The sequence below is a fragment of the Cupressus sempervirens genome, chromosome 2 (genome assembly GCF_028749045.1).
Source record: "Cupressus sempervirens isolate cs-2001-9-10 chromosome 2, ASM2874904v1, whole genome shotgun sequence".
Lineage (NCBI taxonomy): Eukaryota > Viridiplantae > Streptophyta > Pinopsida > Cupressales > Cupressaceae > Cupressus > Cupressus sempervirens.
The window spans coordinates 759511425-759524464 of NC_143119.1; the positions used below are offsets into that span (position 1 = coordinate 759511425).

General features: G+C 35.8%; 2 protein-coding genes across 7 annotated transcripts in view; both read right to left on the bottom strand.

Annotated features, from left to right (window-relative positions):
• The window catches only part of LOC149575653 (phospholipase D delta-like), a 184943-nt gene that overhangs the window by 89533 nt on the left and 82370 nt on the right, over positions 1–13040 (bottom strand). The window lies entirely within an intron of this gene.
• Positions 1811–4428, bottom strand: LOC149575654 (uncharacterized). The gene is made up of 5 exons (XM_089815417.1): positions 4077–4428; positions 3809–3961; positions 3260–3660; positions 2717–3122; positions 1811–2582 (listed from the first exon to the last, which is right to left on the bottom strand). Exons 1-5 carry the CDS (start codon positions 4288–4290, stop codon positions 2257–2259), a joined length of 1500 nt encoding a protein of 499 aa, XP_089671543.1. The 5' UTR covers positions 4291–4428; the 3' UTR covers positions 1811–2256.

Genomic DNA, 13040 nt, shown 5'->3' on the forward strand with positions numbered 1-13040 from the left:
ATTAATTAATTAATTTAATTAAATAATTGCATTGAAATTTGGGGACGTGACACTTCCAATTAAATAAACCATACTTACCTTATAGAAGTCATTGTTGTCCTTACTAATGCATTTACCTCTATTTCTTTAAATTGCATTTATCTTCTTTTCGCACTCTTCTCATGTTAGCTCGTCCTTGTTATTTTATCTCCCTTTATTGTGAAATTTGTCTCGATGCATGGGGTCTCGTGGCAATGATGTCAGATCCAATTGGTTAGCGTACTTACAGTCATTACGAGGCTGCTCCCACGTCATACCTTTCTGGTCAATGGTTATAGTAAATTTATTCCTACTTGAACCTTTTATTATTCCCATGTGGGGTCGCAGTTCTCTCCTCCTTTGATTTTATCATTCTTATATGGTTTATAATCTTTGGCAATGGTGTGCCCATTCAGATCACACAGAAAATCTTCGTACAGAACATCCCTTTGTGTGTTTTTTTTATTTTGTAATATTGGTGATGTCATTTGCTGACTGTAACATTCTGCTACCCAATATCATGCAGTCTTAGGTTCTTCCCATGTGTTTACTGCTGATTCCTCCACCGATGGCAATGTGTAATGTTTTCCTTTTCAAATTCTCCTGTGATTGTTATGCATGGCTTCATCACTCTTCTTGCATGCGTGGCCCACTTTAAACTCCTACATTCTCTTTGTTTTGATACTTTTGTCATGATCAATGAGTATATCTCTTCTAAACCATCATTTAATCCTCTTAATGAATGTTTTCAGTTATATGATTTTATGTTATTTAACTTTACTTCCCTTTATATCGCTTTGCCCCAATGATCCTCTATTTGCTTTGTCATGTTTTCTTCCTACCTTGTGGATACTATTCACAATTATTGTCGATGCTGTAAGTTTTTCCCGATTCTTTGTCATTCATGTTCTTATTACTTTTTCGAAGATTGATCTCTGCACATGCTAATTACTGCTTGATTATTTTGAATACATAACTTGTTCCCATCTTTGAGTAATCGCCTCATCTATCTAGGTAATCGATCCCTTTTAGATTGCTTAATATTTTGACCCCTCCAAGATTAGAGATCTATAAGCATGCTGCAGAAAATGCCAATACTCAAATTCTTTTATAAATATTTACACTCATTTCACAGCTGATAGGAATCAGTCATAGGTTCAAGGCATTCTCATTATGAATTTGCCAAAGAACACATTTATTGTGAATGCTGACCTCAAATGTCTTTGAGCTTAAGTCTTTAGTATTACAGGGGGTAAAGTCATTTCTCTTAATGAAAGCTTCCTCCCATCTTAATACGATTATATCCTTGATGGAAATTATTGAGCAAAATCTCAAACAACCTGATGTGTAATAAACTTGGCTTATGGTCTCCTTTGCATTCCCTCTCATATGTGAATTTTGGATGTTCAAGGGAATTCCATCAGAAAATATAAATCTCCATTTGTCCCAAATCAAGGTGGTGTTGATATCCTACTTTGACAGATATATAGACCAAAGAAACGTGAATCGGAATCGGATCGGAATCGGCAAGGTCGAATCGAATCATGAATCGGCAATGAATCGGCAATGAATCGGCGATGAATCGGCAAATTTGAAAAAACCCGTTAAATTTAAAGATTTTAACAATTTAAAACTTATTTCATGCACCCTTTATTGAATATAACTTAAGCACACTATAACATCATCAAATAGAAGTTAAAACTTAACATACATAAACATGAAACATAAAATCCATCACATACGTAACTATGTTATCTAAGATTCTAAAATGTAAATTGTAGGCTAGCTGAAGTAAATAGAAATCAAATGATCATAATGATTTAAATCATAGAATGTATGTAAGATGATCCATAAGACATCAAATCATAAATTTATGTAAGAATCTAAGATGAAGATCCATGAAAGTTTGAAACTTTGAAACATATGTCTATCAATGATTCAGTATCAATATCTGTAAACAAAATATAAAAACAAGGCTCCAGCTCAAGCCTCAGGCTCATAGTCATCATCATCCTCAACATCATCCTCAAGCTCGGCTACAGCCTCAGCCTCAGCCTCTGAGTATCCAGTCTGCCTAGTAGCAAGGCGTCTAATGTAGGTCCTAGAGGACTGTCGAGCCATATCTCCCGCATATAAGATGGGCTCACGAATGTCGCTAGGGCCTGTGTCTGTGCGTGCACGTGTGCGTCTACCAATGCCTGAAGAACGTGCTCTAGCTGCCTCAGCCTCTATATCCACCTAGTCAATCCACGCACGGTCTTCCTCAGTGAAGACTGGATCTACAACCTCTGTGAGCCACTCTGATTCTGGATCAATCTCCTCCAGAATGATCGGAGAGGAGTCAGTGCCCAAAATCTGTCTGATCCTAAGACGGAGGTTGTAATGAACGAAGACAAGATCATTCAACCTCTGCACTGTCAACCTGTTTCTCCTCTTCGAGTGGATGTGCTCGAACATGGACCAACTGCGCTCACATCCAGAAGCGCTGCTTGGCTGACTCAGAATACGAATGGCAATTTTTTGAAGTTTTGGGGTTGTGGCCCCAAACATTTGCCACCATCTATCTGAAATAAGGGAAAATAAAAATAATTAGTCTCATTTACAAATTACAAATTACAAGTTAACTCTAAAATTACATAATCAACTTTAAGTTTAGAATCTAGATTCATGAACATTGAATATATTATTTAATTTTTACCTGGCTGTATTGTTTCCCGAGCATCTATGGCTACCCTGCTAGAGAAAAGTGGCCCTTCTTTATTATTGAACTTATCAAGCTCAATAATTGCAGCACTGCTATCCTCATCAGTACTCAACCTCTGGATCACTGTATATAATCCGGTGAGAACCTCCTCATCCGCCTTGAAGTCAGGACGGAAACGAAATGCCGAATTCAAAAAGTAAGCTGCTGCATGGATGGGTCTGTGGAGCTGATTCTGCCATCTCCTATCAATGATGTCCCAAATAGGGGCATACTTCTCCTGCACTCCTGCATACTGAGCTTTAATGGCCTCCTTTGCCCTATCCATGCCCTCATATATGTAGCCCATAGAGGGCTTCTCCCCATCAGCAGTTCGTAGGAGAGATACAAGAGGCTCAGTGGCCTACATATAAAGTAAAACAAAAATTTGAGTCAAAACTTAAACATAGAATAATTCAATAATATAAGGTAAAACTAAATCATTAAACAATTAGCATAGTAAACTGTAAAATATTAAATGTTAAATTGCAATAAAATTACCTTAAGTATTTCTCTAGCAGGTTTCCAAAAACCATCATCATCAAATATGCAATCCACCACATCTATCCCTGCAGTGGTCGTAGCATAGGAAGATGAAATCCACTCCCGCCCAACAAACATGCTCCTCAAATCATCCCTTGACGTCAACAAGGACTGCAAGGTGATGAAATTCAAGGCAAACCTCGTGATCCCTGGACGAGCTAACTCTTTGTCTCCTGTGTACTTCCTCATTGTGCTAAGGACAAATGAATGATTATAAATAAACTTACATATGTTTTTTGCCCTTCCCACACATGACTTGACCCACTCAAGTTTGCCAATTTCCTCCGACATGAGGTCAAGGCAGTGTGTTGCACAAGGGGACCAAAATATGGTGGGGTGCCTCTCCATCAAAAGTTTGCCTACAACAATTTTAAGATAATTAGAAATTCAAATTTCAAACATGTTAGAACTTAGAACTTAGGAAACTTAGAAATTCTAAGTTAGAATTAGAAAAAGTTCAAAATTCAAATAAATTTATTTTCAAAACTTAAAAAGTTAAAAGTTTACCTGCAGCAACATAACTTGCTGCATTATCCGTCACCACTTGCACCACATGTTGTTCCCCCACCTCTGCTATAACTTCCTCAATAACCTCACATAAGTATGTGGCGTTTTTTACATGAGCAGAAGCATCAATGGATTTGAGGAACATGGTATATCCTACAAGTAACAAAACAACGAATTATAATTACTATTAGCAATCAACAAATCAAAATTTGAAATAGTCAATCACGATTCAAAATTATGTATGTAGGAAAGTAGAATGATCAATCACCTCCACAGGATACAAGAAAATTGAGGAGTGTTCTTCCCCTCCTATCTGTCCAACCATCAGTCATGATGGTGCAACCCTTTTCGATCCACTCCTTTCGGTTGTCCTCAAGCTCATGCCTCATATCCTCAACCATTTCCTCCAGGAGGTATCCACTCAACTCAGCCTCAGTTGGGGCTTTAAACCCCAGACCACAAATGGCAACTGCATCTATCATGTTCTGCCAATAAGGAGTCCTGTCACAAATAGATAATGATATTGATTAGAAATTTAGATGTCAAAAACTAAAATCATAAAACAAGTAGATATAATTAAAGTTTTACTTTTACTTTTAACTTTAACTTTGAAGATAACAAAGAAAAAAGAATCAATTACCTGGCTGCAATAAATGGAATGTTGCAAAAGTACCAGAATTTGCAAATCTCTTTTCTGGCAGCATCATGAATCTCCTTGTTCAAACCCATGCCCTCAAGCGTGGGTTGGGAGCCAGGAGTAGTGCGGGGCACAAAGTAACTATCCATTCTGCTTTTCCGCACTCTAGGCCGCAATAGGTTGGTGTTGGACTCTGTCTCAGTATGAGACCGACTACCACTAACACTCACATGAGCACTAGCACTAGGATGAAAAGGAGGCCTAGAAGAACCCTCCCCAACACAACCTACGGATGCGGAAGCTGATGCAAATGCACTTGCAGATGTAGATGCGGTTGCGGATGTGGGAGCACGGGAGCCAATACCTCTTAACCCTTCAAGTTGCATTTTCTTAGTCAACTTGTCTTGTTCAATTTTTTCTAATGCCACTAAACAAGAGCGTTTTGCCTCAGCGGTTTGTTGAGTGCAAACTGTGACATCATGGCCAGGTATGCCAGCAATGTGGTATTTCAATCTATAGATACCTCCCGAATTTATTTTTTCTTTGCAAAATATACATTTTGTTTGATATTTGGTTCTCCCAGGAAACTCTTCATTATATTTCCAGCATTCATCTTTTTTACCCATTGTGGAAATTGGAAAATGAAAGCAAAGGGCTGCTGCAATAAAAAAATTCATGTAAAAAATCAAAGTTTGCAACTAATAAACAAAAACTACAAAACAACAAACCCTAGTTTGCAATTTAGTAAAACTAAAAATAAAAAACATTCAAGATTTGCAAATGAACACTAAAAAAATTTAACAAAAAATGCATACTACACTAACATGCAAAAAGAAAACCAACACTTACCTCTTGCAAATGAGTTGAGGAGTGTTGATATTGACTCCTTAATGCTCCCAATGCAATTTATGGCCTCCCCAAATGGACTTCTGATCTCTTTGGTGCTCTTCCTTCTTGCCGGTTGGAAACCTATGGATTCTCTTTTCTCTTCTTCTCTCTCACTCTTCCTCTCTTCTACTCATACTAAGCAAATAGAAGGCTCTTTAGGGTTATAACAAAGAGGAAAGTCAACTTAGAAAGCAAATAAAACATGTGTTTTTTTTTTTAAATTGAACTTTCTATCCTTGCTGCCGCGGCCGATTTCTGGCGATACCCGATGGCGATTCTGGCGATTTTTTCCATGAATCGCCGATTTTGGCGATTCAGGCGATTCATGCGAAAAAATCGCCACCAGCGATTTCCGATTCCAAAAAAATCGAGAGCCATGAATCTTATCGCGATTTCGGCGATTTCGGCGATTTCATGGCGATTTTTGGAACTATGATATAGACACTCTAATCCCTCTTAGTAAATTTAGAAACAGATTATATCGTCTGGAAAGAATAATCGATGTCTCTGATTTGCAGATAATACATGTAGCACTTGAGAAAAAATACTATCCATTTTCTTAAAAAAACTATTTACTGATGTTCTTCCCATCAAGATGCCAGAAACATGCTCCTATACCATTTGTAATGACCCTTGTCTGGCATTACTTTTTTTTTCATTTTTTTCCAATTTCCTTCGTCAATTACCCCACCTTTGGTGTGAAATATTCTTATACATCTTATTAAAAGAAAGGGTGTGTCCATTCATTTAATTTATTATATTTGTTTATTAATATAGATATTATTATTATTTATTAATAGTAATAATATTTTATTAATATTTATATTATTCATATATGTTATTATTTACTCTTCAATTTATATATTTAGATTATTAATTTAACTATTATGTAAATTATATATTATAGAAATTTATTATAATATTTTTCTATTATTAGAATATTCTATTATTGCTATTATGTAATATATTGTAAAAACCCCTGCTGGTCATCAACTAATAAACACCGAAATTTTCTTAACAATTCAGTGTTTGGCATTTCGTCAAAACACTTGGCAGGCTCCTCAGATATCATTGCATATATGAATTTTATTTTTAAATTTTGAAACCAAACCAGAGAATACAATTAGTGCTTACAATACCCAATTCAATTTGGTCACAAGGAATTCTCATAAATGAATGCCAATTTTTTGGTAATCTTTTTGGAATGACAAGGGTTCCACATTTAACTTCAGAATTCTATGAGTTTTATTGGCCAATGAAAAATGGCTAAGTATGTGCATAAACTGAATTCAATTTTCAATAATAATGGAACCTGATTATTAATCGCATGAGATAGCTTGGCAACTCCAAATGGACTTTCAACCACACTGGCGTGGAAAAGATGAAATCAGTACAATACCAAATCACAAAATCTTCAAAATGCCACAGCTGCTTGCTAAACTGTTAGCTGTCCACTCCAAACAGTATACACTAGGCCTGTGATAAATCTTAGGGCACATACATGAAATTGCAGACCATAGATTTCAGTTGCAGGCCTTCTATTGCAGATCACAGGTCTAATATAACCACACGCAATCCCTCCAAATGTCTTCTCAAACTCAATGCCACCCCCAACAAGATCCCTATTTAAAAATTCACAATTTGCAAATATAAATTTGAACCCACTTTATGCAAATGCAGCCGTCCCAATACCAATTACCTCTGTATAAGCTAAATCGCTGTAGGTAGCGAAAATGACCTCTCCAAATGCACAATAAACAATCTCAGATACGGTCTCTAGTGCCAAAACAAACCTCAGCCAATGAATTACTTCTAATTTGATCAACTACCAATGAGAACACATTCCACCTTAGACAGTGAGAATAATTGGCAAATTACTTTACAGCAGCAGCAATTTGAAAGCTATCCTTCAAGGCAATTCTAAGAAACTTCTCATTGCAGATCCAATACAAACTCCAGCAAATAATCTTCCTTCAAATCACACCACAGAAAGAATCTCTCCTTAGATACAATGAGCGCAGTAAGGAGAATTGGTAAAGTAGTTAGAAATTGATCCACAATACCTCAGCTGTGGAATCAATGCACAACTTAGAGTCAAACCCCTATACCTCAGCAAGTGATTTGAAAATCATAACCTCAAAAAAAGCCACAAAAGCAAATAAATTATCTAAACGTGCTTTTCTCAAAAAATGGGCTTGTATTTATAACCTCCAAATTCTCTTTGTTGCCAAAATGTAACTTCACTCAAGAAACTTCACCACACAACATTAATTAGAAGCTTCCTTTAGATTCTCTCACTTGACTTGGCTTAACTAATTAATAAATGGCATTTTCCAATGTTAACTCAACTCTCAACTTAAGTTAAATTATAACTTTATAATAAGCCATTTAATAATTAATAATAATTTGGCCACTAAAAATATAACAACTCCCAAAATACTCATCATATAAATATGTCGTCTGAAGTAGGAGTCATACCTATTATATCTCCATGTGACCAAATGCAATTTTCAAAAATAGAAAGGGTCCATCTCGATCAACACCAACTTACCACAAATAGTAAGTACACAAAACTAAGCCCAAACAAAGTCAGATCTGAGCCAAACAAAGATCAACCTGTAGCTTACTGAAATGTGGAGAAGATAAGACCCTCCCAAGCCAAGCTATTGCCACAGAAGACCCTCTATCCACAATAATTAGCCTACGAGGATTACAATAATAGGCTAATCCGTGAAACTCCAATGCTGGGAAAAATGGGGAAATTACATATACTGTGTCATTGTAATATTATTGTAATTACATCATTATGTAGTATATTATCTCTCTTCATATATTATTTATTCATTTAATTATATAAACATAATAAGCTAGTGGGGATATCACAACAACTGATTACATGCAATGAGATGGGATCTGTAAGGCCTTCCTATTTACGGTCAAATACAAAACAATTACAATAACAGTTCTGCAAGACCTTGCAAGATCCAAATATTCGAGTAAACACACAAATCTATGTCACCCTTTAGGACCTCTAAACCTGTTTTGGTCAAATCTCATTTCTCTATCAAAACTCAATTTTTTTCAAACACTAAAAATGGCCTTTTATAGATCTCAGAGTAAACATCATGATTGTATTAATTCAATAGCATTTTGATTAGTTAAAATATGTAATAAGTTTAAAATATTATAAGTCGGTATTTATAATTGTAGTCGGTAAAATTATAAAATAGCCGACGGGTATATTAGCATGTTGTCGGTAAAGTTATAAAATAGTCAACGGATAGATTAGCATCCGAACGAACGCGTGACAGTTGAGTCACCCCTTCAAAATGGTATATGTACAACCTTCGGAGGAGCCAGGCAGATCAGGCAACAGTTGAGAGGGCTCGGGAGGAGTTAGCTGCCAGATTAGCCACGGAAAGAGCGGCCTAGGAATCTGAGAAGGCAGCCTTGCTAGAAAAACAAAGTCAGTTAAAACAATTGGCAGCAGAGAAAGAGAAGCTAGCAGATGAGAAAGAAAAGGAATCGGGAGAGATCGCTAGGATGATGCAGTCGGCTCTAGAGCTTCAGATGGAAGTGGAAGCCAAATTGAAAGTTCGAAAGGAGCAAGTCTACAAGTTACGGGCTGAGCTAAGTGAACTGAGCACAGACACCTACCATACCAGGGACCCATCCCCCTGCCTAGTATCTATGTATTGATGTAATTAGTTGTGCAATTTTCAATTTTGAGTTTTGTTACATTGTTGTCTGGAGACAACTTTACTTTTTTGGGGGGGATGGTGTAGTCGGTAAAATTATAAAATAGCCGACAGGTAGATTAGCATGTTGTCGGTAAAGTTATAAAATAACCAACGGATAAATTAGCATCTGAAAGGACGCGTGACAGTTGAGTCACCCCTTCGGAATGGTATATGTACATCGTTCGGAATGGACTTTGGATCATTGTTGTAACCATCATTGGAAGCACTATGTAATCTCTTCGGCATATATGCGAATAATAAAAGGAGTATTGTTGTGTTACAGGTTCTTGTCTATTGTCTGTATGCATTAAACTATTTAACCCATACGGTAAACAATAACATTTAAGAAGATGCTCTCTCAAAAAATGAAAAAACTAGTAAATCATATCAAAAAAATTCAAAAATTTATATTTATCCCTAGTGGACATAGTCCTCTTCAAGAATATATTATTTTTTTCAAAAAGGTGTAGATTTGATAGGGAAGCTTTGACAGGAGGAAAAAAATGTTGGTTTCTGATAAGGTCAACCTCGAGTACTTATAACAAAGAAAATATACGTCAAAAACCAATTTTTTTTTTGTACACTAGCTATATATGTCATCTATTATGTATTTTCAAATCGGAGCAGAAAAAGATGATTTTCATATACTTGTTTGACAGGAACTCCACCCTATATTTTTCACAGTTAAAAAAACGACTCCAATATTTTAAAAATGAATAAATTCTTACTCAAAACATTTCAACAATTAAAGGAATAAAATTCATCCAATTTTACACATTTCATCAGTTTACATCATCTTTGACAAGAACTACACCCTATATTTTTCACAATTAAAAAACAGGACTTCAATATTAAATAAATTCTTACTCCAAAAAAATTAAAATTATAGGAATAAAATTCATCCAATTTTACAAATTTCATTAGTTTACATCATCTTCAAATTCTAAACACAAATATTGTTGTTATGTCATTAAAGTTGAAAAGTTTGTGTTCCAAGATCCTTTTTCCTTATGAAAGGTGACATGGGTTTGTACCTATGACCCATTCCCAATCCTAGCTAGCCCAGATTCGTAACAAGACAACAGTCGGATAGAAACTCCAAGCAAGATCTAAACTTGTGTTCGTAAGCCACCAAGCAATCTCCTCATTTCCTAAGCCCACACTTAGCTACTAACTCTACTCACAATTTGCAAACCCAGATTCCTTCCTTGAATCTCTATTTCCCATGGATTCACTCCACTGCCTAAAACACTACCCAAACCCATCTTTAATACTTGCATGACCACAAGTCGGCCTGTTACAAATAGAATCATCTAGAATCCAAATAAACATAACATGCCTTAGTCGGCTTACAAAAATCATTGAATGCACATAGGAGAAAGAACCAAGACCACAAATAGGTCCTCACACATCCCACAATCAATCCACATCACGAACACACACTACACATATTAAATGCACCAAGTCAGCTAATCAAATCTCTAAGAACACCTAGTCGGTGAGCCCAACCATCGAGCATCAGCAACAACCACTAAGCAAGCCAATTATTACCGAGCATACCTAGCAAACACATCCACCGAACTCACACAAGCATCATTGAGCACTAGTTCCACCGAGCAAAATATCAACTGAACACCACAAGCGTCATTGAGTCCCCCAGGCGAAACTACAACCAAGAACTACCTGAATAGTGACTAAGTATCACCTTCTCCAACTGAGTCTATCAACTCCAAGGTCAAAACCACTCCAACATACAGGATTGCCAACTACCCTAAGATGCTCCTACATCATGAATTATATATAATTATATATGTATATATACAAACATATTTTCCTATAAATTATTTTAATTATTTCTAACATATTGAATTTATTATTATTAATGTGGCAAAATATATTTATTTATTTAGTTCTTTATGTACTAATTAATCACCTATTTATCATTTTATTTAAGTCACTTCATATTCATTATATAATAAATATTTATTGTTTACTAGTATTGAATATTTCATAATTTTATTATGACCACTTTTTTGCTTACATATCTAAGTTTTTAACTTTCTTCTCTATGTCTTTGCTTATTATTTTGCTCCATGTTTATGGCATTTTTAATAAATCTGCAAAGCTCGTATATTTATATATGATTTCTCCATGTTTTATGGGTAAATGAAATAATACAAGTCATAAAGAGGAAGGAAGAATTCACATATTTTAAGGTAACGGTATTAATATGGTAAATTTAGGTTGCCTTATGTCCCTTCATGACCGGGCATGACTTTTGGAGAATAAAATTAATTAGAATCTCTTCTTTCTTCTTTTTTTGATCAGCGGTTATAATCTCTTCTTATTATTATAATCTTACTTTGTAAGATTGGGAGTTATTATCTTCGCCTTATTTATTGTATTAGGATTAATAGGGAACCTTTTTATTGAGGCTACTGGTTGGTTTTCATAAAATTTATATATTAATTGTATATTTATATGCATATTAATATATTTGCATTCATGTACGTATATAATCTGATGTATCGTTCTGTGTTATGTATCTAATCTCATACTTAAAACAATTGGTTATATATGGGATCTATGAAGCTTTCTTCGCTTTAGTATTCAATCTTGTATGAATAAGTTTGAGTGTTTTAACTACGATCTATTAACATATTATTATTTATTAATTAAATAATATTATATTTATTATTGTGTAATTATTTTAAGATAGGGGACATTACAACATAAAGTGTCACATTGTCATCCTATATACACGTAGTTCTAGATTCGCGAAGGCATCTAGGACAAAGAGCTCATGAAGCCAAGCAATGGGTCACGAAAATTTTCTATTCTATTTGCATAGTAAGAATAGTTATATCTATTATTATAGTCAAATTATTTCAGTTTCGTTATTCCACCTTGCAGTCCATTTAAGTTCAGTTCATGTTAATCACCTAGTCCTCTTGATCACACTAGCTTACCAAAACGCTAGTTTAGTGAGGTAGTGCAAGGACTGATATATCCCTTGAAATTATATCAATTTCGAGGTGGCGAATTCTTTTCTCCACAACAACAAACAGCACAAAAGACAAAGTGATATTATTTATTAAATATCAAAAATATAAAACCGGAAGGTGTTTACCATATGGGATAAACGGTTTACTAATGCAAACAGACAATAGACAAGAACATGTAACACAGCAGTACTCCTTTTATTATTCGCATATATGCCAAAGAGATTACATAGTGCTTGCAATAATGATTACAACCATAATCCAAAGTTGTACATATACCATTCCGAAGAACCTTCCCGAAGGGGCCCGTCGGCTACATAACAATTACCGACGACATCAACCCATCCACTACATAACAATTACCGACGACATCAACCTGTCGGCTACATAACATTTATTGACGACATCATCCCCCCCAAAAGAAAAAAGTCATCTCCGGATGACAATTACAATATATCCAAGATAGATTAAAAAAATAGGATACATTAACTGACTAACTATAACAAGATAGATATGTTTCCGTCACACCACTTTCACATTCGTCCCATGCCCGCACCAAACTGGTCTCCAAAATACGTTGCATCTGCAGCCTTTGCTAACACAATATTGTTTCCTTAACTGACCTTGATAGCCACCCATGCCACTTTCTCTGCTTCAACCTCTTAGGTACACTGAGCCAAGTGTCGCGGTAGTGCTTCGACTGGATGATCAACTCCTCCCAAGCTCTCTATGCATCGACCAAGACAGCTTCACATCCAACACCCACTCCGAGTGCCTCAAAGAGTATCACTCCTCTCGAAAGGCTTGCTCTGTTGTTCCCTCCACCTGTGGTACATAGACACTCCATGCCTGTAGCAGCTCCAAGTCTCATCAACTAGTCATACTTCCCACGACTGATAACTAAAGCGACTGAGGATCTAGGGGGCAATGCCCCCATCGGGGTCGCGGGGTCCTAGGGCAGCGCC

Coding starts and splice junctions, on each gene's coding strand:
- LOC149575654 (XM_089815417.1), bottom strand. CDS start 4,290: ATGATAGATGCAGTTGCCATTTGTGGTCTGGGGTTTAAAGCCCCAACT. Junction 3,661..3,808: donor AGCAAGTTATGTTGCTGCAG/GTAAACTTTTAA, acceptor AAATTGTTGTAG/GCAAACTTTTGATGGAGAGG. Junction 3,123..3,259: donor CTGCTAGAGAAATACTTAAG/GTAATTTTATTG, acceptor CTTTATATGTAG/GCCACTGAGCCTCTTGTATC.